Source organism: Balaenoptera physalus, assembly GCF_965194825.1.
Source record: "Balaenoptera physalus genome assembly, chromosome: 15".
Lineage (NCBI taxonomy): Eukaryota > Metazoa > Chordata > Mammalia > Artiodactyla > Balaenopteridae > Balaenoptera > Balaenoptera physalus.
The window spans coordinates 62066629-62094159 of NC_138894.1; the positions used below are offsets into that span (position 1 = coordinate 62066629).

At 44.1% G+C, this 27531-nt stretch overlaps 1 protein-coding gene across 1 annotated transcript in view; it reads left to right on the forward strand.

The window, feature by feature from the left end:
- The window catches only part of ABCG5 (ATP binding cassette subfamily G member 5), a 34202-nt gene that overhangs the window by 3373 nt on the left and 3298 nt on the right, over positions 1-27531 (forward strand). The window contains exons 3-11 of the mRNA XM_082427746.1: positions 5220-5356; positions 5440-5538; positions 9666-9798; positions 11374-11513; positions 12272-12401; positions 13244-13457; positions 13540-13745; positions 14560-14698; positions 19802-19987. Coding sequence (XP_082283872.1) covers positions 5220-5356; positions 5440-5538; positions 9666-9798; positions 11374-11513; positions 12272-12401; positions 13244-13457; positions 13540-13745; positions 14560-14698; positions 19802-19987 — 1384 coding nt within the window. The remainder of the gene's footprint in view (positions 1-5219; positions 5357-5439; positions 5539-9665; positions 9799-11373; positions 11514-12271; positions 12402-13243; positions 13458-13539; positions 13746-14559; positions 14699-19801; positions 19988-27531) is intronic.

The following is a 27531-nucleotide window of genomic DNA, read 5'->3' on the forward strand; positions in this document are numbered from 1 at the left end:
TCCTTGTTGTTTATTTTATATATAGTGGTGTGTATCTGTTAATCCCAAGCTCCTAATTTATCCCTACCCCTGCCCCCTTTCCCCTTTGGTAACCATAAGTTTGTTTCTATTTCTGTGAGTCTGTTTCTGTTTTGTTAGTAAGTTCATTTGTGTCATCGTTTAGATCCACATATGTGATGTCATATGATTTTTGTCTTTCTCTGTCCTACGTCACTTAGTATGATAATCTCTAGGTGTGTCCATGTTGCTGCAAATGGCATTATTTTATTCTTTTTTATGGCTGAGTAATATTCCATTATGTCGTGTGTGTGTGTGTGTGTGTGTGTGTGTGTGTGTATTTTTACATTTATATATTTATATTTTATATTTATATATATATATATATATATATATATATATATATATCTCACATCTTTATCCATTCATCTGTTGATGGACACTTAGGTTGTCTATTTTTAGTTTTTTAAGGAACCTCCATACTGTTTTCCATAGTGGTTGCACCAATTTACATTCCCATCAACAGTGTCGGAGGGTTTCCTTTCTCCACACCCTCTGCAGCATTTTTTATTTGTAGGCTTTTTAATGATGGCCATTCTGACTGGCGTGAGGCGATACCTCATTGTAGTTCTGATTTGCATTTCTCTAAAAATTAGCCGTGTTGAGCATCTTTTCATGTGCCTGTTGGCCATCTGTACGTCTTCTTTGGAGAAATGTCTATTTAGGTCTTCTGCCCATTTTTTGATTGTTGTTTGTTTTTTTGATATTGAGCTGTATGAGCTGTTTGTATATATTGGAAATTAAGCCCTTGTTGGTTGCGTCATTTGCAAATATTCTCTCCCAGTCTGTAGGTTGTCTTTTTGTTTTGTTGATGGTTTCCTTTGCTGTGCAAAAGCTTATAAGTTTGATTAGGTTCCATTTGTTTACTTTTGCTTTTACTTCTTTTGCCTTGGGAGACTGACCTAAGAAAACATTGCTGCGATTTATGTCAGAGAACGTTTTACCTGTGCTCTCTTCTAGGAGTTTTATGGTGTATTGTCTTGTATTTAAGGCTTTAAGCCATTTTGAGTATATTTTTCTGTACCTTCTTAACCATTTTAAAGTGTACAGTTCAGTGGTATTAAATACATTCACACAGTTGTGCAACCATCACCACCATCCATCCCCACAACCTTTCATCTTGTAAAACTAAAACTATTCTTTTTTTTTTGGCTGCATTGGATCTTTGTTGCTGCATGCGGGCTTTCTCTAGTTGTGGCAACCGGGGGCTGCTCTTCATTGCAGTGTGTGGGCTTCTCATTGTGGCGGCTTCTCTTGTTGCGGAGCACAGGCTCTAGGCGCGCGGGCTTCAGTAGTTGCAGCACGCGGGCCCTAGAGTGCACGGGCTTCATTAGTTGTGGTGTATGGGCTCAGTAGTTGTGACTTGTGGGCTCTAGAGCACAGGCTCAGTAGTTGTGGCTCATGGGCTTAGTTGCTCTGCGGCATGTGGGATCTTCCCGGACCAGGGATCCAACCCGTGTCCCCTGCACTGGTAGGCAGATTCTTAACCACTGCGCCACCAGGGAAGTCCCGAAACTATTCTTATTAAATAATAACTCCCCTTCTGTCATTTCTCAGCCCCTGGCAACCACCATTGCTCTTTGTGCTTTTATGATTTTGACTATTCAAAGTACCTAATATACATGGAATCATACAGTATTTATCTTTTTTAACTGGCTTATTTCACTTATAATGTCTTCATTGTTCACCCATGTTGCAGCATATTGCGAAATTTCCTTCATTTTTAAGGCTGAGTAATATTCCGTTGTATGTGGAGACATAGTTTGCTTATCCATTCATCCATTAATGGACACTTTGATTGCTTCCACATTTTAGTTATTGTGAATAATGCTGCTATGAACAAGGGTGTACAAATATCTTCAAGACCTTGTTTTCAGTTCTTTGGAGTATATATCCAGAAGTGGAATTGCTGGATCATATGGTAATTCTATTTTTAATTTTTTTAGAACCTCTATACTCTTTTCCACAGTGGCTATACTATTTTATATTCCCAGCAATAGTGCACAGAGGTTCCAGTTTTTCCGCATCCTAACCAACACTTGTTATTTTCTATTTTTTTTTTATTGTAGCTGTTGGGTATGAGGTAGTATCTCATTGTAGTTTTGATTTGTATTTCCCTAATGATTAGTAATGTTGAACATTTTTTCATGTGCTCATTGGCCATCTGTGTATCTTCTTTGGAGAAATGTCTATTCAAGTCCTTTACCCAATCCTGAACCGGGTTGTTTGTTTTCTGTTGTTGTTGTCATTGTTGAGTTTTAGAAGTTCTCTCTGTATATTCTGGATATTAATCCTTTATCAGATATAAGGTTTGCAAATATTTTCCTCTCATTCTGTGGGCTGCCTTTTTGCACCATGGATAGTGTCTTAGGTTGAAAAACATAAGTTTAAAATTTTCATGAAGTCAGTTTCTCTACTTTTTCTTTTGTTACCCGTCCCTTTGGTGTCACATCCTAGGGCATTAACCATTTTTGCATCTAACTTTGCCACTTATTCCAATCTTCTTTTCTCCACTGCTTGTACATACTAATTTCTTATATCCTTTTTTTTTTTTTTTTTTTTCTGGCTGCGTTGGGTCTTCGTTGCTGCACATGGGCTTTCTCTACTTGTGGCAAGCGGGGGCTACTCTTTGCTGCGGTGAGCGGGCTACTCATTGCAGTGGCTTCTCTTGTTGTGGAGCACAGGCTCTAGGCATGCAGGCTCAGTAGTTGTGGCATGCAGGCCCTAGAGCACGTGGGCTTCAGTAGTTGCAGTGTGGGCTCAGTAGTTGTGGTGCACGGGCTTAGTTGCTCCGCGGCATGTGGGATCTTCCCAGATCAGGGATTGAACCCATGTCCCCTGCATTGGCAGGTGTATTCTTAACCACTGCACCACTAGGGAAGTCCCTTATATCTTTTTTTTTAAATTAATTAATTTATTTGTTTTTATATTTGGCTGTGCTGGGTCTTTATTGCTGTGCACAGGCTTTCTCTAGTTGAGGCGAGTGGGGGCTACTCTTCGTTGCCATGCGCGGGCTTCTCATTGTCCTGGCTTCTCTTGTTGCAGAGCACGGGCTCTCGGTGCGCGGGCTGCAGTAGTTGTGGCTCATGGGCTCAGTAGTTGTGGCTCACAAGCTCTAGAGCGCAGGCTCAGTAGTTGTGGCACCTGGGCTTAGTTGCTCCAGGGCATGTGGAATCTTCCCGGACCAGGGCTTGAACCCATGTCCCCTGCACTGGCAGGCAGATTCCCAACCACTGCGCCACCAGGGAAGCCCTATCCTTTTTTGAATGAGGGTATGAATCCTTTTTTGTCATCCTGCTGGTACCATCATTAATGAGTTAATAGGTATTTGACACACGTTCAAAAAAGGATAATATTAGTTACCTTTTTCTATGTTTCAAAAAGGATCCCCAACCTAAGTGACTTAATAAAAATCATTAATTCTCTCTCAGTGTTTCTACAAGTCAGAAATTTGGAAGTGCCTTGGTTGGATGCTTCTGTCTGGGGTCCCTCATGAGGTGGTAGTTAGATGTCAGCTGGGGCTGCAATCATCTGAAGGCTTGAATGGGGCTGGAGAAGCTACTTCCAAAGTGGCTCCCTCACATGCTGTCCAGCAAGTTGGTGCTCACTGTTGCTCAGTGAGGATGTGTGACATGAGAGGAGCCCTGAGGGCCACCCACAAGAGGCTGAGAAGGAGCAGCCAGACCAGCAGGATTAAACCAAGAGGATGAGGTGGCATCAAGGCCAAGGGAGAGAGATTTACAGAGAAGGGCAAGCAGCAGTATCAACTGCTGCTGAGAAGTCAAACAACATACAGAGAAGCATCTACTGGATTTGGCAACAAAGAAGGAGGCTAGTTTTGAGATAGTGGTGGAACTGGAATCCAGGTTACAGGCGGTTTGGAAGGTCTGTCAGAGTTGAGATTGGATCCCAGAAATGTAAGGCTAGGGAGGCTGCTAGTTAGAAGAACCACAGACAAGGCTTAATATCGTGACTGAGACACTTCAGAGCACATTTTGAAAGACAACCCCAGTGAAGTCACATTTTGTTTCTTTACAAAAACTCTGCTCCCTTCCCCACGCTGACCTCTACCTGAACATACTGGGGCTGATTCTGAGCTTTGTCAGTCATGGGTTAGATAAGAAAACCACTGCTCCAGGAGCTTGGCTTATTCATCTTTGCACCCCTCAGAGCAACCAGCAGTTTCTTTAAAATATTTGAACAAAAGATCTTTGCTTTGGTTTTGCACAAGTCATCACATCCTCAATAGAATTCTATTGCCATCTTCTCAGACAGCCCAGAACGTCCTGCCTATTTCCTCTGTTACTCATTCTAACTGCTTAAAAGCCTTGGTCAGGAACGGCCTGGTGACTCCTGTTCCTGTCTCCATTAACTCTCTGGGCCCATGTAAGCTTGTGTATGGGAAGGGCCGGCTGGTGTCTTACCCTAAAGGATCACTCTCACCCTAGAAAAAGCAAACCAGGAGAAACCTCACCCTCCAGCCACCTCAGCACAGGGCAGTTAGTTCATCCCGTCTCCTCTGTGGGCAAGTTCTTAGCGACAACCAGCTGGGTTATGCCCAAGGCTCTCAGTGTAGGCTGAGGCCAACTTGGTTTTAACCAGAGGACTCACTAAGCTAGTGCTTCTCAAACTCTAATATGCGTGAGAACTACCCAGGGATCTTGTAAAAAGCAGAATCCGAGTCAGGAGTTGGGGCCTGAGATTCTGCATTCCTAACAGAAGCTCTCAGGTGCTGCTCGGTCTCAGACCCCACTTGATTAAATCAGCGAGGCTCTGGGCAGTGTCACCTACATTCAGGAACCACCAGAGGGTCCCAGGGGGTCACAAAAACAAATTCAGATGTCCTAGGATCCAAACGTTTCCAAGAACCCTGGTTTTCCTTTTATTCTGATCCTGTATTTTCTTTTTCAGCCTCAAGCAGCTTTAAAAACAAATAAGCAGGCGGACAAAGCTCCTCCAGTCCTGACGTGGAGGAGGGAAACAGCTTGTCCCCTCTCATTGAGGAGACAAGCTGGAAGGACTCATTCCAGCCATGAGCTTGTCCCATGAGGCCAAAGAGAGAACAAGTCAGGGCTGGATCGCGGGTTCACCGAGGGTCTCGGGAAGTGTCCGCGAGGCCTCATGCAGGGCCTCCTCCAGGACCTTCTCTTGTCGCCTCCCAGGCTCGGGGAAAACCACGCTTCTGGACGCCATGTCCGGGAGGCTGCGGCGCACGGGGACGCTGCTCGGGGACGTGTTTGTGAACGGCCGGGCGCTGCGCAGGGAGCAGTTCCAGGACTGCTTCTCCTACGTCCTGCAGGTGCGCGCGTCCCCGGCCCCTGCCCGGCTGCCCGCTGGCCCCGCAGCCAGCGGGGGCGCCGCTGACACATCCCTCCCCTGCAGAGCGACACTCTGCTGAGCAGCCTCACGGTCCGCGAGACGCTGTGCTACACGGCGCTGCTGGCCGTCCGCGGCGGCTCCCAGGGCTTCTTCCAGAAGAAGGTGGGTACCGCCCCGGGGCCACCCAGGGGATCACCCCGCTGTGGCTTTGCACCCCCTCGTCCCTCCGCTTGCCCCTTCCTCCCCTTCGCTCTTCACCCTTTAAGCGTCTAGGGCTGCGCTGGCAGCCGCTAGTCACAGGTGGCTTTGGGGCACTTGAAACTGACTAGACCTACTTGAGATGTGCTGTGAGTGTAAAATACGCACCAGATTTCAGAAACTTAGTCTGGAACCACAGAATGTGAAATATCTCATTAATAATTTTTAAGATATTGATTATTGGTCAAATTGGAAATATTTTGGTTGTATTGGGTTAAAGAAATGATACCACTGAAATTCACTTCATCTGTTTCTTTTCACTCTAAAATGTGGCCACTAAAATATTTAAATTCTGAATGTGGCTTGCGTGATATTTCTGTTGGGTGGCGCTGTCCTGAGAGCTCTGTGTTTGAACAGATACGGCTATTTTCCTCACCGTGCGTTGCCCTGCAGCCCTGTTGAGATTTTTCTCAACTTTCTTTGAGGCATCTTGAACGTGCCTCATCCAAACTGGATTCAGTTGGTGAAGGAGGAACTATTGAATTGTCAACTCTAAGTTCCAATCTGTTTCTTTAAGTGGACCTGATTTGGAAGAGGCTGCAAGTAAACTCACAGGGACCTTACCTGGAAACATTGCCTCGTTTCTGTCTGGGCTGGAAACATACAACCAAGGACAGGTCAACGTGCCACCTGCAAAGCAGGCACAGTTCTCTGGGAAACTGGCTCTCAGAGGTGCCAGAGACCACTGGTGACATCTGCCTCAGAGGCTCCACCACTCTGAGGCCTCAGTGAAGGTTCCTCCTGGGCACACAAATTACATCTGCACTTCAGGCTCCAAAGCTAGCCTTTCTTTAATGCCACTGAGGCTCCGAGGGAATCCTCCATCTCAGCTGAAGGGGCAGTAGGTTACTCCATTTTTATCAGGCACCTCTGAGCCTGTCACCAGGGAGTTACTCCTCTTGTCCCTGGTGCTGGACTCTCAGACAGGGCTTGGCGAGTGCAGCTAGGTCTGGACTGTGTCCAGAGTACCAGCAGGCTTGTTTGTTGTCATGCCAAGTCAGGAAAGGGCATTCATCTGTTTCAGAGTCCTGGACGTGTTGGAGCATAGCTTTCACTCCAGAGGAACCTTCAAGAAAGACCATTAGCCCCACAGAGTGAGGACTAGCCCTGTTCCTACCTGGAGGTTACCTTAGAGTGCTCAGAAGGCATTGCGAGGTTCTTGCTATTCTACCAGCTTATTCTCTGGGCTCTCACATGTGGCTGGCATCCATTAGGCCTTGTTCACACACATCTCATTTCACTCTGGCATCAGCTCTATGAGGGAGGCGTTATCTCCAACTTTCAGATCAAGAAACTGACCCCCAAGGATAGTAAGATCCAACACCTCGGACTGGCAGAGCTGGGACATGGACCCAGGTCCTCTGGCTCCATCATGCCTCCCTGGGCCTCACTGTGGTCTGAGAAGACAGAGGTCGGAATTCAGCCCGCGGGGAGGCACAGGCATGTTCACATGACTTAGCTGCCCTGACAGCAAGTGACAGGTGAGCCCCTATGTAGGCTTCCTGTCTGCCTGCTTTAGTATTTTTGTGTCTAAAATGGGTAGGAGAGGATCTCATTGGTATTTGAGTTGGAGAAATGAAGTCTTAAGCAGATTCTTTTGAGATAGTGATCCACTTACATCACATACCCCAGGGAGAGAATCTGAGAAAGCCACCGAAACTTTTCCTCTGAAAATGCACATATTTGCATAAATATTCAGAAAATTCAAGGTACCTGCAGTTGGTTGATGGCAAATTTGCCCCCTGTGAATGGTCCCTCTCCCTGGCACTGGCAGCCCCTAAGTGTCCTGCAAAGTTTCCTATCATACAGTTCTCCCTGCTTGAGAGTACTTTCTGAGCAAATCCAGTCCACAGGATGTAAAATCCTGACAAAGTAGTTTAGGGAGAAGGAAGTGCCTGTGATAACAGAGCAGAGAGTGCCGCAGATCTGCTTTTGTCCTCTGCGAACCTGAACATAAAGCCATGATTGATGTGGCAGGCTTTGTCCGCCCTTGTGCTGCTTGGACCACTTGAGAACCCACACGGTTTACTCTCAGTCCCAGCTCTGCCATTTGCTAATGGTGTGACCTTGGGCAATCTATGAACCTGTCTGAGGATCTGTTTGCTTTTCTATAATAGATAGAGTAATAATGCGTCTCTCCTGGAGCTGATGTGAGGAACAAATCAGTTTATGTGAAATCACATAGCATGGAGAGGATTGATGATCCCAGTGGTCCCTTCCAAGACTCTGTGAATTCTGTTCCCAGCAGTGTTTGCAAAACATGGGAGGGGCTTCTAGCCAGAGACATCTGAGACAGATGAAGTGAAGGTCTCCTCTGTCCATTGCTTCTGAGCCAGAAGGGGCAAGCTTTACTCCTTTCTTGCTGTTGCAGAGCAGATGAAAGGGACACTCAGGAATCTGCCCTGGCTGGTGAACACATAAACCTTGCCATGTCAAGTGACGCTCAATTCCAGAATCCTTCCACTCTGATGGCAAGAAGAGACAATCATACTGGTTTACTTACGCATTTCTAACCTCCTCCTTATTCCTTTGTATCTGTTTCAGATGTATCCCTTTCTTTTGGTCAAAGCTTCATCTATTGATCCCACTCCCTGTCTCCTCTGGAACTTTGTTCCATAAATCATCCCCTCCTTTACTCCGATTTAGTTTGCTGTTGCTGTTATTTTTTAATAGGGTATTTTAAAAAAAAATAAATTTATTTATTTATTTTTGGCTGCATTGGGTCTTCGTTGCTGCACGTGGGCTTTCTCTAGTTGTGAGCAGGGGCTACTCTGTTGCGGTGTGCGGGTTTCTCTTTGTGGTGGCTTCTCTTGTGGAGCACGGCCTCTAGGTGCACGGGCTTCAGTAGTTGTGGCATGTGGGCTCAGTAGTTGTGGCTCGCGGGCTCTAGAGCACAGGCTCAGTAGTTGTAGCACGCAGGCTTAGTTGCTCTGCGGCATGTGGGATCTTCCTGGACCAGGGCTCGAACCCGTGTCCCCTGCGTTGGCAGGTGGATTCTTAACCACTGCACCACCAGGGAAGTCCTCTTTTTTCATTCTAAAAGAAACACAATCTCATTAGAGATGTATGGGAACAAAGCTCATTACCATGTATGCAAGTATTCTCAGTCTCTTCCTCTCTGCTTTCCCCAGGGCCTAATGCAGATAGGGGTACTCGGTCAGGGGAGGGCCAGAAATAGAGATTTTTGAAAGGGCCTCTGGTGAGGAGATAAGCTAAGGAAGGAAAGAGGGAGAGGGAGGGAAAAGGCCAAACTTCTTGATTAGAGAGTCAGTAAAGAATTTTTTTTTAGTGATTATTGTTTTGGGGAGTTGAGGAGTAAGCAGAGGGTTTCAGCGAGCTGCAGGGTCTAAGATAAGCAAAGTGAGGAGAATTAGGGGAAAGGAAATTTTTAAAAGTGTGGCTGTAAGTTATAAACTGGGTTCCTTTTAAAGTCCTTAAAGAGATTCCAGTAAAGATTGGCTTTATTCTTAATTACTTTTGATAGCTGGATTATATTTGATGCAAAACCCCAGTGAGATTGGGCCACCTGGGACTCCAGGACTTATTTGGGTTACATAGGGGAAGCCAGGTTTAGTTCAAACCAAATTGATTTTTTTTACATGTAAAACATTTATTATAATAAAGTTTCAAAAACCAAAGACTAAAAAAATAAGCTCTATTGTAACTATGCCTTAGGGGGGTTTTGTCTATGGGCTGGACTGACTGTAGCATCTGAAAACAGGAGTCCAACAAAGTCTGCATTGTTTCCTGCTGACTTTCCCTGAAGCAAGTTGAAACAGTTTTTTGTTGCTGTAAGGACTTTTGAAAAAAAATTCATGTCAATATTATTTATTTTAATCTGATACATATACTGTGATTTAAACCAAATTGGATTCTCTTGTAATAGGCGTGCTTTCCCTAGGATGTGGTGAGTCCGGAAGTGGCCCAAGCACTCAAGGGAAGTGTGTTGCCTCTCCCCTGCCATCCTCAGCCCATGAATTGGGACACAGCCCAGCAGTGACCAGCCTTCCTGGACATTGTGTCTCTTACAGGTGGAGGCAGCCATGGCAGAGCTGAGTCTGAGCCACGTGGCAGATCGACTGATTGGCAACTACAGCTTTGGGGGAATTTCCCATGGTGAGAGGCGCCGGGTCTCCATCGCAGCCCAGCTCCTCCAGGATCCCAGTAAGTGGGACCCAGAACTGCTACTGGCTGCTGCCTGGCATCTTCCACGTGTCTGCAGACATTTTCAGCCCTTTCTTCACAGTCTCTGTTTGGAAAGGGGTTGGTTGGTTGGGAACTGAAGTCACTGAGGTTTCTCAAACTGGGGACCCAGTTTCTTTGGAAATCTAAGTAGTTCCTGATGCGATTCCATCATCCAAGTACAAAACAGCTGTTGGACTTGGAAGCACTGCGTTTGTGTTGATGTTCAGTTAGGGTCTTCCATGAATGCCCTGTCCCTCCTTACTTCTTACTAGAGCAGCACCACCGTGTCTACTCTGGAAAGCCAGGGAGTTTTGCTGTGACTAGAAGTATTTATGAAACGGCAGGAATTAAAATAGGACTTTAAGTGATACATGAGAAAGTATATATATTGGAAGGAGGGGCTGTCCAGATTGGGTAGCCAGTCACCTGCCTCTCCTGCCTGGCTTCATTCTCTCCACTGTCTGGGGAAACCTTGCCACTTATATACACTTGGAAGAGGACATGATACATTTAGATACTTTCTTCACATTGGGGTAGACCAAGACTGCCTGCTTTTCAGAACAAATAAGAGGAATGTTCTTAAGAGCCCCTGTACTTTTTGGGTAGAAATAAGCTACAGTTAAACCCTCTAAAGAATCCAAATACCTGTCCCATCTCAGACTTTGTTTCACAGGTCAGAGTTTTTTGCAGTGCAAAGATGCAGTTGGTGTTGGAAAGTGTTAGACATGAAGTGAGATTATGTCTTTTTAAAAAATTTATTCAAGTATAGTTGATTTACAATGTTGTGTTAATTTCTGCTATACAGCAAAGTGATTCAGTTATACACACACACACACACACACACACACACACACACACACACACACATATATGTGCACATTGTTTTTCATATTCTTTTCCATTATGGTTTATCACAGGATACTGACTATAGTTCCCTGTGCTATACAGTAGGACCTTGTTGTTTATCCATCCTATGTATAATAGTTTGCATCTGCTAATCCCAAATTCCTGATCCACCCTCCCCTACCCCCCCTTGACAACCACAAGTCTGTTCTCTATGTCTGTGAGTCTGTTTCGTAGATAAGTTCATTTGTGTCATATTTTAGATTCCACATATAAGTGATATCATATTTGTCTTTCTCTGTTGGACTTCTCTTACTATGATAATCTCTAGGTCTGTCCATGTTGTGAGATTTTGTCTTTTTAACCAGCCTCCTCTCAGCCTTTTAGAAACACCTGGGTGCCAGCCTGCCAGCCCTCATTCCCTGTTAGGGTCCCCTGGATGGAGCCCAAACAGTCTATAGTGCCCCATGACAGGCCTGATGTGGTTGCTGCCTTGTCCCTTCAAGGATTAAGGCTGGGATGTGCTCTGGAGCTGGGAGTTGGGCCCTTCCAGGTCAGGTGCTTTCTCCTGGGCTCAGGCTAAAGTACTGCTCACTGCACACTGTTTGGATGGGATAAGACAGTTCATTAAGGAACTGTTCAAAATTCCAAGGCTAGAGCACAGAGCCCAGGCTCGGCAGTGACTCAGATGTCTGACTTTCTTTGCCGCAGAGGTCATGCTTTTTGATGAGCCAACCACAGGCCTGGACTGCATGACTGCGAATCAGATCGTTGTCCTCATAGCAGAGCTGGCTCGCAGGGACCGCATCGTGATCGTCACCATCCACCAGCCCCGCTCCGAGCTCTTCCAGGTGAGGGGGACGTCTGTCGTTCCCGCTCAACTCAGCCAGGGTGGGTATATGTGTGCCAGGCTGGGGATCTCGGAGTAGAGATTAGTACTTAAACCAGAGCAATCCTGATATGGGAAGGGCAAAGGATGGACACTCAGTTCTTTCAGCACCTATCATGTACCAAATACCTTCTATACACTAGCTCTTTTAATCCACACAACAACCCTATGAGGTGGGTACCAGTATTTTCACTTTACAGAGGGGAGGAGTGAGACTTAGAAATGATACAAAATTGAGCCAATATCGCAGTTAATAAAAAGCTGGAATTGGCATTCATATTCCAGTTGGCTTTCAAGGCTGTGTTTTTCCACTAAATCATATAGATTTCCTTCCCCAAAATCTCACCTTAATCTCCTAGGATCCTTTTAGGGAGCTATTATTTGCCTTTTATAGATGAGGATCTGAGATTTAAAAAAATTTTTTCTGTCCAAGGTCACTCATTCCGGGGCACGGCTGGGGCTCAAACCCAGGTCCTCTGACCAGGTCCATGAGCTGTCCTCTATCCTAGACATGATGCAGGGTGCAGGCTGGGAGGCAGCAGGACCCACAGTGGCAACCCAGGCTGGAAGGAAGAGGGATGCATTTTGAGCAGTTCCGTTGGCCGCAGTAAGAGTACTGATGTATGGCTGAGACAGTCAAAGGACTGACTACTTGAGACTTATTTTACATAAGGATATGGTGACCTGATTACACACTAACACTGCCTGTCGTTCAATCAGCTCTTTGATAAAATTGCCATTCTGAGCTGCGGAGAGCTGGTTTTCTGCGGGACACCGGTGGAAATGCTTGATTTCTTCAGTGGCTGCAGTTACCCTTGTCCCGAACATTCAAACCCTTTTGATTTTTATAGTAAGTTTTTCTTTCACAGTCCCCATCATATATGTTTTTTAAACTTTATCATCTCAGATTTCTGCCTAGGTGACACCAGCACAAGTGGGTTTTATTTCTCCTTTTGTTTTGGTGTTTTTACTCTTCAAAAAATTAATTTGGCCGAGCCAATTAACTTGCCATAGATGACCTATCAGAATGAGGTGGGGGAATCTTTTTTTTTTGAAAACATTTTACCACTACTCTTCACTTTCTTAAAAAAATTAGTTTTATTTATTTATTTATTTATTTTTGGCTGCATTGGGTCTTAGTTGCTGTGCGCGGGCTTTCCCTAGTTGTGGTGAGCAGGGGCTACTCTTGGTTGCGGTATACGGGTTTCTCATTGCGGTGGCTTCTCTGGTTGTGGAGCATGGGCTCTAGGCACATGGGCTTCAGTAGTTGTGGCACACGGGCTCAGTAGTTGTGGCGCATGGGCTTAGTTGCTCTGCGGCATGTGGGATCTTCCTGGACTAGGCCTTGAACGTGTGTCCCCTGCACTGGCAGGCAGATTCATAACCACTGCGCCACCAGGGAAGTCCTGGGGATCTCTCTTGAAATGGTGCACTTCTACTTTGTCAGAGAAAAATTAGCTGAACTTCTGAATTTTCCCAGACAGGCCTATCAGGATCCTCATGGCCCTGCTGTGGTAGCTTTAAAATATTCTGATTTTATAGGTGGGCATTAACAACAGGTATTATTTTGATGAGATGAGGTATTATGGCTAGCACTCCTAAATCAATGATGGAACATATATTATTAGTCCCTGTGTATATATGTGCATTTAAAAACACATTAGTCATTTTTTTGTGGGAAAAAAATTTCAGTGGACCTGACATCAGTGGATACCCAAAACAAAGAACGGGAAATAGAAACCTACAAGAGAGTCCAGATGATTGAATCTGCCTACAAAGAATCAACAATGTATCGCAAAACCTTGGAGGATATTGAAAGAACAAAACACCTGAAAACATTACCAGTGATTCCTTTCAAAACCAAAGATTCTCCTGGAGCCCTTTCTAAACTGTGTGTTCTCTTGAGGTAAGAGCCTCACCCCATTTTAGATAGGTAGCCATCCACCCATAAAAGACAAGCAATTAAAACGGGGTTGTTTGGCTTTCAGGAGAGTGACGAGAAACTTAATGAGAAATAAGCTGGCAGTGGCTATGCGTCTCACTCAGAATCTGATCATGGGTTTGTTCATCGTTTTCTTCCTTCTGCGGGTCCAGAACGACGTGCTAAAGGGTGCCATCCAGGACCGTGTGGGTCTCCTGTACCAGTTTGTGGGTGCCATCCCATACACAGGCATGCTCAACGCTGTGAACTTGTGTAAGTGCCCTGCCCAGGAGGTGGGTCCCCGGGGTCGGGGGAACTTCTGTCTCCCTGAATATCTCCTTTCTCCAGCCAACACCTTGCAAGGCTCCACCATTATAGGGGTATTTCTCTGAGCTCAACCTGGCCCCCTCCAGGTTCTCTCTCTGGGACAAGGTAACTCGTGAATTAGTAACGCCTTAGTGGGAATTAGCTCACCGAGTGGATCTCCCTGAGGGTCTCTGAGGATTAAGGGAAGCATGAAGTTAGGAGGCGCTGATGCGGCAGAGTCTGGGCAGGGTTTTTAGAAGATCAGCCCTGGTATCTTCTCTTATCCATTAGGAGGCACAGCCCATGGGGGCCCGGATGCCTGGCCAACTTCGCACTGTTAACGTTCTTTTTGGAGCCTATTTTAGGACAGCCGACACCCGGTTTTCAAACTCAATGGGAGTCCCGAAGCAATACCTAGTTGCCTGATGTTCTGTGCCAACACCCTGCATGAAAAGAGGACAGAGTGCCTCACGTCACTCATCTGTGTCCCTTTTGCATGTGTGTTCTTGAATTGGTGACACCCCTCCCCACCACTTTAGAGAGACGGAAATAAACTGTGACAGCTTTTGTAATCCTATTGTAATTCAGGTAGAGTGTGGATTTCTGGGGCGGGGGTATTTATAGTTCTATGGATGTCAGGTTCCTTTTCTCCATGACCAGGGGGCCCCAGCTGGTCCTCACCATCCAGCGCTGATAGATCTCAAGTTCAGCCTGGGCTAGCACCCCACCTCCTCCAGCTGTGTGGTGACCGGCTGTTCCGAAACCTGCCTTCCATGCCCAGTTCCCGTGTTGCGAGCCGTCAGCGATCAGGAGAGCGAGGATGGCCTGTACCAGAAGTGGCAGATGCTGCTAGCCTACGTGCTGCACGTGCTCCCCTTCAGTGTCATTGCCACCATGATATTCTGCAGTGTGTGCTACTGGTAAGGAAGAGGGTGTCCAGAGGCCTTCAGTTTTCCCGGGCCATGCTTCCCGGATGGTGGGGTCCCAGATGGCCAGTGGGACCTGTGGAGGGAGAGCCCCAGGGTAAAGAGCTCTCTGCTCTGGAGAGTCTGTCTTTGCCCACCAATGTCCAGTACAACGTCCTGTCCTTCAGGACAAAGAGAGGAACACTGTGGGCCACATGGGACCTGAGAGCAGACCAGCAAGACTACATGCACCAGGGAATAGCCCGTCCCACATTCACTGCGGGGCCTGGCCTGAGGGGAGGGCTCTGGAGTAGCTGGGACCAGGTGCAGAGGCAGCGAGGCTGTCCGCCCAGCTCAGCGTGGCTCCCAGGCTGCTGTGAGCTGGAGTAGCAACGCTGCCTGAGGTTCCATTTGACCGACCTGGGGCATCGCAGTTGGGCTGCGGTGATGGGGGGTGGAGGAATCAAGAGTGACGGTGGGAAGAGGGCTTTGGAGAACCATGAAGCACCCTGATGCTGGGTTTTGATTGATGGTTTGTAGACAGTGCTTTTTATTTCATAGAACTTTTTACAGATGCAAATCTGAAAATGTGTAGAGTTATTTGTTGATTTGTTGTCATAGGGAGATGTACCTTCCCTAATCCCTCTGGCTTTCCCTTAAGAAAAGATGGGGGGAATCATCCGGCATTCTGTGATTCCAGTAGTGAAAGGTGCCCAGCTTGTCGTTCCAAGAGAGGACTTCAGGCGGTTCTGGAGACACTGTCTTTCTTTAGGCCACTGGATTCATGTGCAGGTGCTCCTACCCATAACCAGTATAAAGACCCATGATATATGATGTGAATAATTATTATGAATCAAGTGAAATACAAGTAGAAGATAAGTGAGGGCCTGGTTAGTTTGAGCTCCAAGATGAAGAGTTAGAAGGTCTTATTGTGCAGACTCTTTAGACGTTGGTGTCACCCTGGGGAGTGACAGAGGCAAAGCTGCTTGCTCTGGTTAGCAAGAGGGTGGACTCTCGCAACCAAGGGCGATGGTAGGGACCACATGGCCCTCCTTGCTGGTCCTGATGAAGCCTCCTTATCCTCTGACACTCAGGAACATGCTGAATCTCCGATCTGTGATGTAAACCACAGGCCCGTCTAGTTTAGGCTAAATGATCCAGTAGCAGATTTTTTAAAACTGACCATTTTTGAGTAAGCCAAGGTTGGTTGGAAATTGAGAACCTTGTTAATTTAGAACCTTGCTCCTGAATGTGGCCCACGAAGCACAGTGTCAGTGTTACCTTGGGGCTTGTTTAACCTGCAAAATCTCATGCCCAGCCCTGCTGAATTGGATTCCACATTTTACAAGATCCCCCAGGTGATTTATATGCACTTTAAAATTCTCAAAGCACTGATTTTGAAGACCATATAATATTTGTAAAACTGCCCATGAGAAAGAGTTCTGTACGATTTGAGAAAACAGGGCAGTTTTAAACTAGGTTCAGTATTGTCATGACTCTTTTTGACAAAAACACAGAATCATTTCTAGTGGCAGCACAGCTGTTAGCAATGTAGCAAATACTTTGATTCAATGATAGAAAAGTTTGTTGAATGCCTACTAGGTGCCAGGCACACTGCCAGGTGCAGCTGGGGATTTAAAGGGGAGTAAACTGAAGGTACTGCCCTCAAGCCTGCAATTCTGAACTGAGACAGCCCTGAAAGCCGGAGTGTTTTCTGACTCTTAGCAGCACATCAGACCTGAACTCACTCAGTAGCAAAATCCGATCTGAACCAACATGAGGTTCTTTGTACTTTTCCCACAGCAACACTCCTGTTTAGTAGATATGTTACAGGTGGAGTCCCAGACCCCACTGCAGCAAGTACGGTCTACGCAGTGTGAAGTCTTTCCCAAATCTGTAAATTGCCGCATTCCAAAACACATCTGGCCCTAAAGTATTTCAGATGATGGATTGTGGACATAAATCTCCAGATGACTTTAATTCAAGAAAGTGTAAGATTAATATTATAAAGAAGCACAAACACTATGCTGAGGAATATAATAACAATAATGGCTGACACACACTGAGCACTTGCTTTTATGTCAGGCACTAAAAGGTTTAAATATATCAATTCATGTAATCCTTGCCACCATTCTATTAAGGTGGCATTATTAATTATCCTTGTTTGAAGACGAGGAAGCTGAGGCACCGATGGGGAATGTCTCTTCCCCGTCTCACATTCATTATGACAGTGAATTACAAAGGAGACCAAGGGTCCATTTGGCTGGATGGGGAGATGGGCTCTTGGAGGCTTTATAAAGGAGAACTTGAGAGATGAGCAACATTTGAATAGATGGAAGAGGAGCAAGGGCGTTTCAGGGGAAGAGAGAGAAGGAGCATAGGTTCAGAAGCAAAAACACACAAGACCTTTCCAGAGAAAAAATTCAGTTGTGCTGTGGGGAAAAGAGGATTGGAAGGAGTAATGGAAAATATGACTGACAGCCTTGGAGCCTGGTAGGCGAGGTGCTGAATGCCAGGCTAAGGGGCTGAAGTGGATTAGATACCGGTACATAGTAGAGGATTTTGATCCCCAGGGAGTGACCCATCTGTGTTGGACTCTGGGGGGTGAGGCTGGCATCACTTTGGTCTCAGACTGGAGAGTTAGGGCAGAGATGCTGGACAGCCCAGGGAGGAGCCTTGGTAAGAGTCTGGGAAAGGCAGAGGCTCTGGTGAAGAGAGCAGCAGTGGCAACAGAAAGGGCGTTTCACTTCGAGATGCTGGGAAAGTAGAATCGAATGGACTCAGAAATGGAATGGCTTTGCTGGGGGTAAAGAGAGTCATGGATGATGCCTGAGTTTTCAGCCTGGGAGAATGGGAAGGTGACAGCATCCTTATCAAGTTTGCCAGGAAAGAGAATGGATTTGGTTTTGAATATGTTGCATCTGAGATGCTACAGGACACCCAAATGGAGATGTCAATCTGAGGTTTGCACAATAGGTTGGTGTAGAAAGAAAAGGCAAGAGGAGTGAGAGTAGAGGCCTGGGAATGGATTCTATAGGCGAGAATGTCAGAAAGGGAGGAAGCGGTCTGAGGGTAATATCTTAAGAGGCACATTCAGAGGGTGGGAAGAGGAAAGCAATCCGGTGAGAGAGGCAGAGAGGTGGTTAGAGAGGTGGAAAGAGAAGCAGGGTCGGGCAGCATCAGAGAAGGCAAGAGGGGAGAGAGTTTCAAGAAGGTGTAGTGAACCTGTTCAGTACTGCAGAGGTTCAAGGAGGTGAGGCATAGGATTCGGAGGTCATTGGTGCTCTTCCAAAAAAGAGGTTCAGTAGAGTGGTGGGGGTGCCAGTCAGGTTTACAAGGGAACAAGGAGTGAGAACAAGGGAGAAGCAGGTGCTGTTTGAGAAGCTTCGTAGTACAGGAGAGGATGAAGAGGGGGCAGTTGCTTAAAAGGTTACCAGACTCAAGGAGTGGTTATTTTACAATACGGTAAGTAAGACCATTAGGGAAAACCATTAGATTGAGAGTAGATGAAACTACAGAAAAATTGGGTAATTCGCAGATCAAGTTTCCAGATTAGACCAAGGCAGAAATAGGAAAATCAGATTAACATAGTACCAAGGATGCAAGTAGACAGGATAAAGCTTGGCAAAGATGGGGTAAGAGATAGAGACAGGGAGAAAGAGAGGAGATGCAAAGTAGGGAAGATAAAGATAGAAATTCACAAAATGAGAGGTAAATCCATCTGCTGAGCACTGGGGAGAGAGTTTGAAATTCCCTGGGAAGAGGGCGTAGTTTAAAGTAGAAGTTTTTATTAGCCATGATGAGACATGACATTGGAACCCAATAAGCAATGAGGAAGAATTAGGGGGTCCAGGAATCAGCTGAGGCAAAGTGGCAGAGTGGATCCAATTAGCACAGCTTAATTGAGAGAGCAAGGTCCCCAGGTGGGGATTGGTAAGGCAAAGAATAGCAGAAGGGATGAGGATCTGAGGCATTGAGGGCTTTGGGGAAATGGGAGACAGGAGGAGGCCATGATCAGAAAGGGCATTTTCAGAATGTGAAATCTTGGAAGTGGAACAGTTTTGAGTAACAAGTAACATTTAAATCCAAGACATGGTGAGTGACCAAGATTAGGTGGGTGGAGCCACTGGAATTGATAAGGTTCCCTAATTAGGAGGCACTGGTGTTGATGGATTATCAAGGTTAAAAACCTTGAGGATAATGATGGTGGACAGGAGTGCAAAACTGACCCTGGTCTAAAAGCTACAAAATCATCAAAGGTGAGAGAATGTCTTAAAAGTCACAGAGGACTGCCTTGAGGCAGAGAATTAATAGTATAAGCCAACTTCCTGATTTGTATAGGAGGAAACGCAGATGGCCTTGAAGAGTGGTAGGGAGGGGTGAGTGTAAGATATGCCAACTCCTCTTACTTACTCTACAAATGGAAGATAGAGCAGCCATGTCTAAGGATTGTTGAGGACGTGCTATCACCAGGGAAATGCTATTTGGTGAAAGGAATGTAAGAGGTTAAGGGGCACGGATATAGGGTAGCTTGTTTACAAGAACATGAAGGTCAAATCAGTGGAAGGGGTTGGTAGAATAAAAGACAAGAATGGAATGGAACAGGCCTGGGGAGGGCTAATCCGTTGGAGGATGAAAGCACTGAAGGGTTTTCACTCTGGCAGTAACCCCATGTAACAAGGATGAGGTTCAGGGAAGGAGAGGCTGAGAAGCAGGTGGGTGAGTCCTTAGCATTAGGGGAGTAGGCTGGCTAGGGTGGGAGCAGTGCCAGCCAGGCAGAATGTGGTTGCTTATGGAGAAGCCTGGACAGTTCAGCCCTACTTACTGCAGTTGGTTGTGACCGTCCTCTGAGTATTAGTATTTTTCTGTGAGAGCTGAGGAGCTGTAAAAAGGAAAAGGTGGCTCCATTGACTTGGGGCCAACAGAAACAATTTGAGGGACTAAATGGCCTCAAATGTTGCCCCTGTTCCGAAAAGGCCTTTCAAAGGGGAGTTTGGCCTGTCCTGCACACTCTCCCCACCCACTGAACCACCATGGATTTATCCACAGAAGTCAAGTGTGGAATTTTTCTTAAATGATAACCCTTGGAGAGGAACTAAAGACCTTATGTTTTTCTAGGACTCTGGCCTTATACCCTGAGGCTGCCAGATTTGGATTTTTCTCTGCTGCTATCTTGGCCCCCCACTTAATTGGTGAATTTCTAACTCTTGTGCTACTTGGTGTGGTCCAAAACCCAAATGTGGTCAACAGCATGGTGGCCCTGCTCTGCATTGCTGGGGTGCTTGTGGGCTCTGGATTCCTGAGGTAAGATCTAATAATTCAAACGATTTAGATTGGTATGATTTGATGTTAATGATCACCTAATAATGATTATTATAAGGCATTACAGAGAAGCGCTGTGTGATATTCTATCACCTTACAGTCCAGAGTATTTATAGTGCTTCCTAGTCAGTATTGCTTAGACTTTGAACTGTTCATTATTTGTTAAATAAAACGTCTTCAAAATGAGAATCAGGAAATGACGATTGAAGCATGTTATCACATGTCATAGGCCATTATAACAAGAGGAGGAAAACCAAGCTGTCCTCCAGAAATACTCACAGCCTATTACAGGCTAAATAGCATGCATTTAGTTCATTTCTTCCCTGGCACTGTTGAGTTTCTATTCCAGCTCTCAATTCTCAGTTACTTTAAGAAAGTAAGAATAGTCAGATAAGAAAAGAGCCTGCAGGATAAAAGACAAGAAAGCATCAGGATTAGAAGGACACACACCAAATGTAAACAGTAGTTATCTCTGGGTGATACTTATTTTAATTTTCTTCATATTTTCCTGTATTTTGTGAATTTTCTATAATGGACAAGCATTATTTTATAACCAAGAAAAAATATATGTACACATACATACATATTGTACATTTTTTAAAAGTAGCAGGAAGGGCAGAAAATTTTAGAAGGGTGAAAGTGGTTTCAGGTGGGTGATGCGAGTGGGATCCAGTAAGTAAACCATGGGTCCCTGAGAAAATGTGAAGACAGCTCTGTTTCTTTGACTTAAAAATCAAAGAAAAGGGCCCGGAGACCTTCAAGATGGCAGAGGAGTAAGACGTGGAGATCACCCTCCTCCCCACGAATACATCAGAAATACATCTACGTGTGGAACTCCTACAGAACACCTACTGAATGCTGGCAGGAGACCTGAGACTTCCCAAAAGGCAAGAAACTCCCCACGTACCTGGCCATGTGGCTGACAGGGTCTTGGTGCTCTGGCCAGGTGTCAGGCCTGTGCCTCTGAGGTGGGAGAGCCGAGTTCAGGACATTGGTCCACCAGAGACCTCCCGGCTCCACGTAATGTCAAATGGTGAAAACTCTCCCAGAGATCTCCATCTCAATGCTAAGACCCAGCTCCACTCAACGACCAGCAAGCTACAGTGTTGGACACCCTATGCCAAACAACTAGCAAGACAGGAATACAACCCCACCGTTTAGCAGAGAGGCTGCCTAAAATCATAATGATGTCACAGACACCCCAAAACACACCACTGGACACAGTCTTGCCCACCAGAAAGACGATCCTCATCCACCGGAACACAGGCACCAGTCCCCTCCACCAGGAAGCCTACACAACCCATTGAACCAACCTTACCCACTGGGGGCAGAAACCAAAAACAACGGGAACTACGAACGTGCAGCCTGCAGCCTGCGAAAAGGAGACCCCAAACACAGTAAGTTAAGCAAAATGAGAAGACAGAGAAACACACAGCAGATGAAGGAGCAAGGTAAAAACCCACCAGACCGAATAAATGAGGAAATAGGCAGTCTACCTGAAAAAGAATTCAGAGTAATGATAGTAAAGATGATCCAAAGTCTTGGAAATAGAATGGAGAAAAATACAAGAAACGTTTAACAAGGAACTAGAAGAACTAAAGAGCAAACAAGCAATGATGAACAACACAATAAGTGAAATTTAAAATTCTCTAGAAGGAATCAATAGAATAACTGAGGCAGAAGAACGGATAAGTGACCCGGAAGATAAAATAGTGGAAATAACTACCACAGAGCAGAATAAAGAAAAAACAATGAAAAGAACTGAGGACAGTCTCAGAGACCTCTGGGACAACATTAAATGCACCAACATTCGAATTATAGGGGCCCCAGAAGAAGAGAAAAAGAAAGGGTCTGAGAAAATATTTGAAGAGATTATAGTTGAAAACTTCCCTAATATGGGAAAGGAAATAGTCAAGTCCAGGAAGTGAAGAGAGTCCCATACAGGATAAATCCAAGGAGAAGCACACCAAGACACATATTAATCAAACTATCAAAAATTAAATACAAAGAAAAAATATTAAAAGCAGCAAGGGAGAAACAACAAATAACATACAAGGGAATCCCCATAAGGTTAACAGCTGATCTTTCAGCAGAAACTCTGAAAGCCAGAAGGGAGTGGCAGGACATATTTAAAGTGATGAAAGGGAAAAACCTACAACCAAGAATACTCTACCCAGCAAGGATCTCACTCAGATTCGACGGAGAGATTAAAACCTTTACAGACAAGTAAAAGCTAAGAGAATTCAGCACCACCAAACCAGCTCTACAACAAATGCTAAAGGAACTTCTCTATGCAGGAAACACAGGAGAAGGAAAAGACTTACAATAACAAACCCAAAACAATTAAGAAAACGGTAATAGGAACATACGTATAAATAACTACCTTAAATGTAAATGGATTAAATGCTCCCACCAAAAGACATAGACTGGCTGAATGGATACAAAAACAAGACCCGTATATATGCTGTCTACAAGAGATGCACTTCAGACCTAGGGACACATACAGACTGAAAGTGAGGGGATGGAAAAACATATTCAATACAAATAGAAATCAAAAGAAAGCTGGAGTAGCAATATTCATATCAGACAAAATAGACTTTAAAAGAAAGACTATTACAAGAGACAAAGAAGGACACTACATAATGATCAAGGGATCAATCCAAGAAGAAGATATAACAATTGTAAATATTTACGCACGCAACATAGGAGCACCTCAGTACATAAGGCAAATGCTAACAGCCATAAAAGGGGAAATCAACAGTAACACAATCATAGTAGGGGACATTAACACCCCACTTTCACCAATGGACAGATCATCCAAAATGAAAATAAGGAAACACAAGCTTTAAATGACCCATTAAACAAGATGGACTTAATTGATATTTATAGGACATTCCATCCAAAAACAACAGAATACACTTTCTTCTCAAGTGCTCATGGAACATTCTCCAGGATAGATCATATCTTGGGTCACAAATCAAGCCCTGGTAAATTTAAGAAAATTGAAATCATATCAAGTATCTTTTCAGACCACAGTGCTATGAGACTAGATATAAATTACAGGAATAAAACTGTAAAAAATACAAACACATGGAGGCTAAACAATATGCTACTAAATAGCCAAGAGATCACTGAAGAAATCAAAGAGGAAATCAAAAAATACCTAGAAACAGGGGCTTCCCTGGTGGCGCAGTGGTTGAGAATCTGCCTGCCAATGGCAGGGGATACGGGTTCGAGCCCTGGTCTGGGAAGATCCCACATGCCACGGAGCAACTGGGCCCGTGAGCCACAACTACTGAGCCTGCGCGTCTGGAGCCTGTGCTCCACAACAAGAGAGGCTGCGACAGTGAGAGGCCTGCGCACCGCGATGAAGAGTGGCCCCCGCTCGCCGCAACTAGAGAAAGCCCACGCACAGAAACGAAGACCCAACACAGCCAAAAATAAGTAAATAAATAAAATAAATTTATATAAAAAAAAACCCTAGAAACAAATGACAATGAAAACACAACAACCCAAAACCTATGGGAATGCAGCAAAAGCAGTTCTAAGAGGGAAGTTTACAGCAATACACTCCTACCTCAAGAAACAAGAAACTCTCAAATAAACAACCTAACCTTACAACTAAAGCAATTAGAGAAAGAAGAACAAGAAAACCCCAAAGTTAGCAGAAGGAAAGAAATCATAAAGATCAGATCAGAATTAAATGAAAAAGAAATGAAGGAAACAATAGCAAAGATCAATAAAACTAAAAGCTGGTTCTTTGAGAAGATAAACAAAATTGATAAACCATTAGCCAGATTCATCAAGGAAAAAAGGGAGAAGACTGAAATCAACAGAATTAGAAATGAAAAAGGAGAAGTAACAACTGACAATGCAGAATTAGAAAGGATCATGAGAGATTACTACAAGCAACTCTATGCCAATAAAATGGACAACCTGGAAGAAACGGACAAATTCTTAGAAAAGCACAACCTTCCGAGACTGAACCAGGAAGAAATAGAAAATATAAATAGACCAATCACAAGCACTGAAATCGAAACTGTGATTAAAAATCTTCCAACAAACAAAAGCACAGGACCAGATGGCTTCATAGGCGAATTCTATCAAATATTTAGAGAAGAGCTAACACCTATCCTTCTCAAACTCTTCCAAAATATGGCAGAAGGAGGAACACTCCCAAACTCATTCTACGAGGCCACCATCACCCTGATACCAAAACCAGACAAAGATGTCACAAAGAAAGAAAACTACAGGGCAATATCACATAGATGAACATAGATGCACAAATCCTCAACAAAATACTAGCAAACAGAATCCAGCAGCACATTAAAAGGATCATACACCATGATCAAGTGGGGTTTATCCCAGGAATGCAAGGATTCTTCAATATATTCTTCAATATATGCAAATAAATCAATGTGATAAACCATATTGACAAATTGAAGGAGAAAAACCATCATCTCAATAGATGAAGAAAAAGCTTTTGACAAAATTCAACACCCATTTATGATAAAAACCCTCCAGAAAGTAGGCATAGAGGGAACTTACCTCAACATAATAAAGGCCATATTTGACAAACCCACAGCCAACATCGTTCTCAATGGTGAAAAACTGAAAGCATTTCCTCTAAGATCAGGAACAAGACAAGGTTGTCCAGTCTCACCACTATTATTCAACATAGTTTTGGAAGTTTTAGCCACAGCAATCAGAGAAGAAAAAGAAATAAAAGGAATCCAAATTGGAAAAGAAGAAGTAAAGCTGTCACTGTTTGCAGATGACATGATACTATACATAGAGAATCCTAAAGAGGCTACCAGGAAACTACTAGAGCTAATCAATGAATTTGGTAAAGTAGCAGGATACAAAATTAATGCAAAGAAATCTCTTGCATTCCTATACACTAATGATGAAATATCTGAAAGAGAATTTAAGGAAACAGTCCCATTTACCACTGCAACGAAAAGAATAAAATACCTAGGAATAAACCTACCTAAGGAGACAAAAGACCTGTATGCAGAAAACTATAAGACACTGATGAAAGAAATTAAAGATGATACAAATAGATGGAGAGATATACCATGTTCTTGGATTGGAAGAATCAATATTGTGAAAATGACTATACTACCCAAAGCAATCTACAGATTCAATGAAATCCCTATCAAATTAACAATGGCATTTTTCACAGAACTAGAATAAAAAATTTCACAATTTGTATGGAAACACAAAAGACCCTGAATAGCCAAAGCAGTCTTGAGGGAAAAAAATGGAGCTGGAGGAATCAGACTCCTGGACTTCAGACTATACTACAAAGCTACAGTAATCAAGACAGTATGGTACTGGCAAAAACCCAGAAATATAGATCAATGGAACACGATAGAAAGCCCAGAGATATACCCACGCACATATGGTCACCTTATTTTTGATAAAGGAGGAAAGAATATACAATGCAGAAAAGACAGCCTCTTCAATAAGTGGTGCTGGGAAAACTGGACAGCTACATGTAAAAGAATGAAATTAGAACACTCCCTAACACCATACACAAAAATAAACTCAAAGTGGATTAAAGACCTAAATGTAAGGCCAGATACTATAAAACTCTTAGAGGAAAACATAGGCAGAACACTCTATGACATAAATCCCAGCAAGATCCTTTTTGACCCACCTCCTAGAGAATGGAAATAATAACAAAAATAAACAAATGGGACCTAATGAAACTTAAAAGCTTTTGCACAGCAAAGGAAACCATAAACAAGACGAAAAGACACCCTCAGAATGGAAGAAAATATTTGCAAATGAAGCAACTGACAAAGGATTAATCTCCAAATTTTACAAGCAGCTCATGCAGCTCAATATCAAAAAAACAAACAATCCAATCCAAAATGGGCAGAAGACCTAAATAGACATTTCTCCAAAGAAGATGTACAGATTGCCAACAAACACATGAAAGGATGCTCAACATCACTAATCATTAGAGAAATGCAAATCAAAACTACAATGAGGTATCACCTCACACCAGTCAGAATGGCCACCATCAAAAAATCTACAAACAATAAATGCTGGAGAGGGTGTGGAGAAAAGGGAACCCGCTTGCACTGTTGGTAGGAATATAAATTTATAAAACCACTATGGAGATGAGCTTGGTGCTTTGTGACCACCTAGAGGGGTGGGATAGGGAGGGTGGGAGGGAGACACAAGAGGGAGGAGATATGGGGATGTATGTATATGTATAGCTGATTCACTTTGTTATAAAGCAGAAACTAACACCATTGTAAAGCAATTATACTCCAATAAAGATGTTAAAAAAACTCAAAGAAAAAAGCTATTGAGCAGCTATTGTATGTAATCATATTTATTTGTTTAATTAACTCTCAGAGCAGTCCACGTTCAGGTAAGAAAACTAAGCTCAGACTTGACTTTGCTCTGATTACACGCCTGTAAAGACTCTCCCAGGAGGCATGTGGCTCCCTGGAGACAGCACCGACCCTGGAGTCAGAGTCTTCCTCCTACCACTTAGTTGCCAAGTGACCATTGGCAAGTTACTTTTCTACCTAAATTAGTTTCATCATTTATAAAATGGAGATAATGATCTCAGCCCCACCTGCCTCAAGGGATCATGAGACGCGAATGAGATCAGCAACGTGGAAACACTTCATGAACTGTAGTGAGTTATTAAAAGGTGAGATATTATAAAGCCAAGTGAGTTCGGTTTTGACCAGTCAGGGAGGATATTTTTTTACAGTGACACCATTACATTGTATTTGTCTGTGTTGCTTAATTGGCTTGTTAGCATCTATGAAAAATGCACAGATAAGATCACCCCAATGGCATGGGATCAAGCCAGCAAATTACAGACCCAATCTTCAGCAGCATCTCCTCTTTCATATTTGAAACATTATGTGCTGCAATCAGTCTGGCACTATTTCACGTATTTGGTTTATAGGAAAGGGGATTGATTATTGTTGAGAGGGGGGCAGTGGCCAACATTATCAAAATGCTGTTGGGTTCTTTGCAAGATCTCAACATCCCAAGGCTTCACCTGGGTTCCGCTCCATCACTGGGGTGAAACTGTGCTCCTGAAGGCCACATCAACCTCCTAGTCATTGAGTTTATGTATTTTCCCTCAAGTCATCATCTTTCCTGACTGAGTGCCTGCAGCATGGGCACTTTCGGCTGCCTCTTCCTTTAAACACAAGTGGAAATAGCTTTGTTGTTCTTTTTGCTTACAAAATAATGCAAGTTCTTTGGGGGGAAAATGCACACAATACAGAAATGTGTAGGAAGTTAAGTAAAAGTTAACTGAAGTATCACAACCCAGAGTTAAATTTTGTTGTGTATTTTGCTAGACTTTTATATAATCTTTGATTAAAATGAGCTCATACTATTGTGAAGGAGTAAGGTATGCGTGCTTTTACCCCCTTTTAACAATATAATGTAGATGGTCCCACATCAGTAAATTTAGATCTGTGGTTCCTCCCTCTCGGATGTACTGCAAGGATTGCCGTGACGCAGCCTAGTTCTCCTCCTGT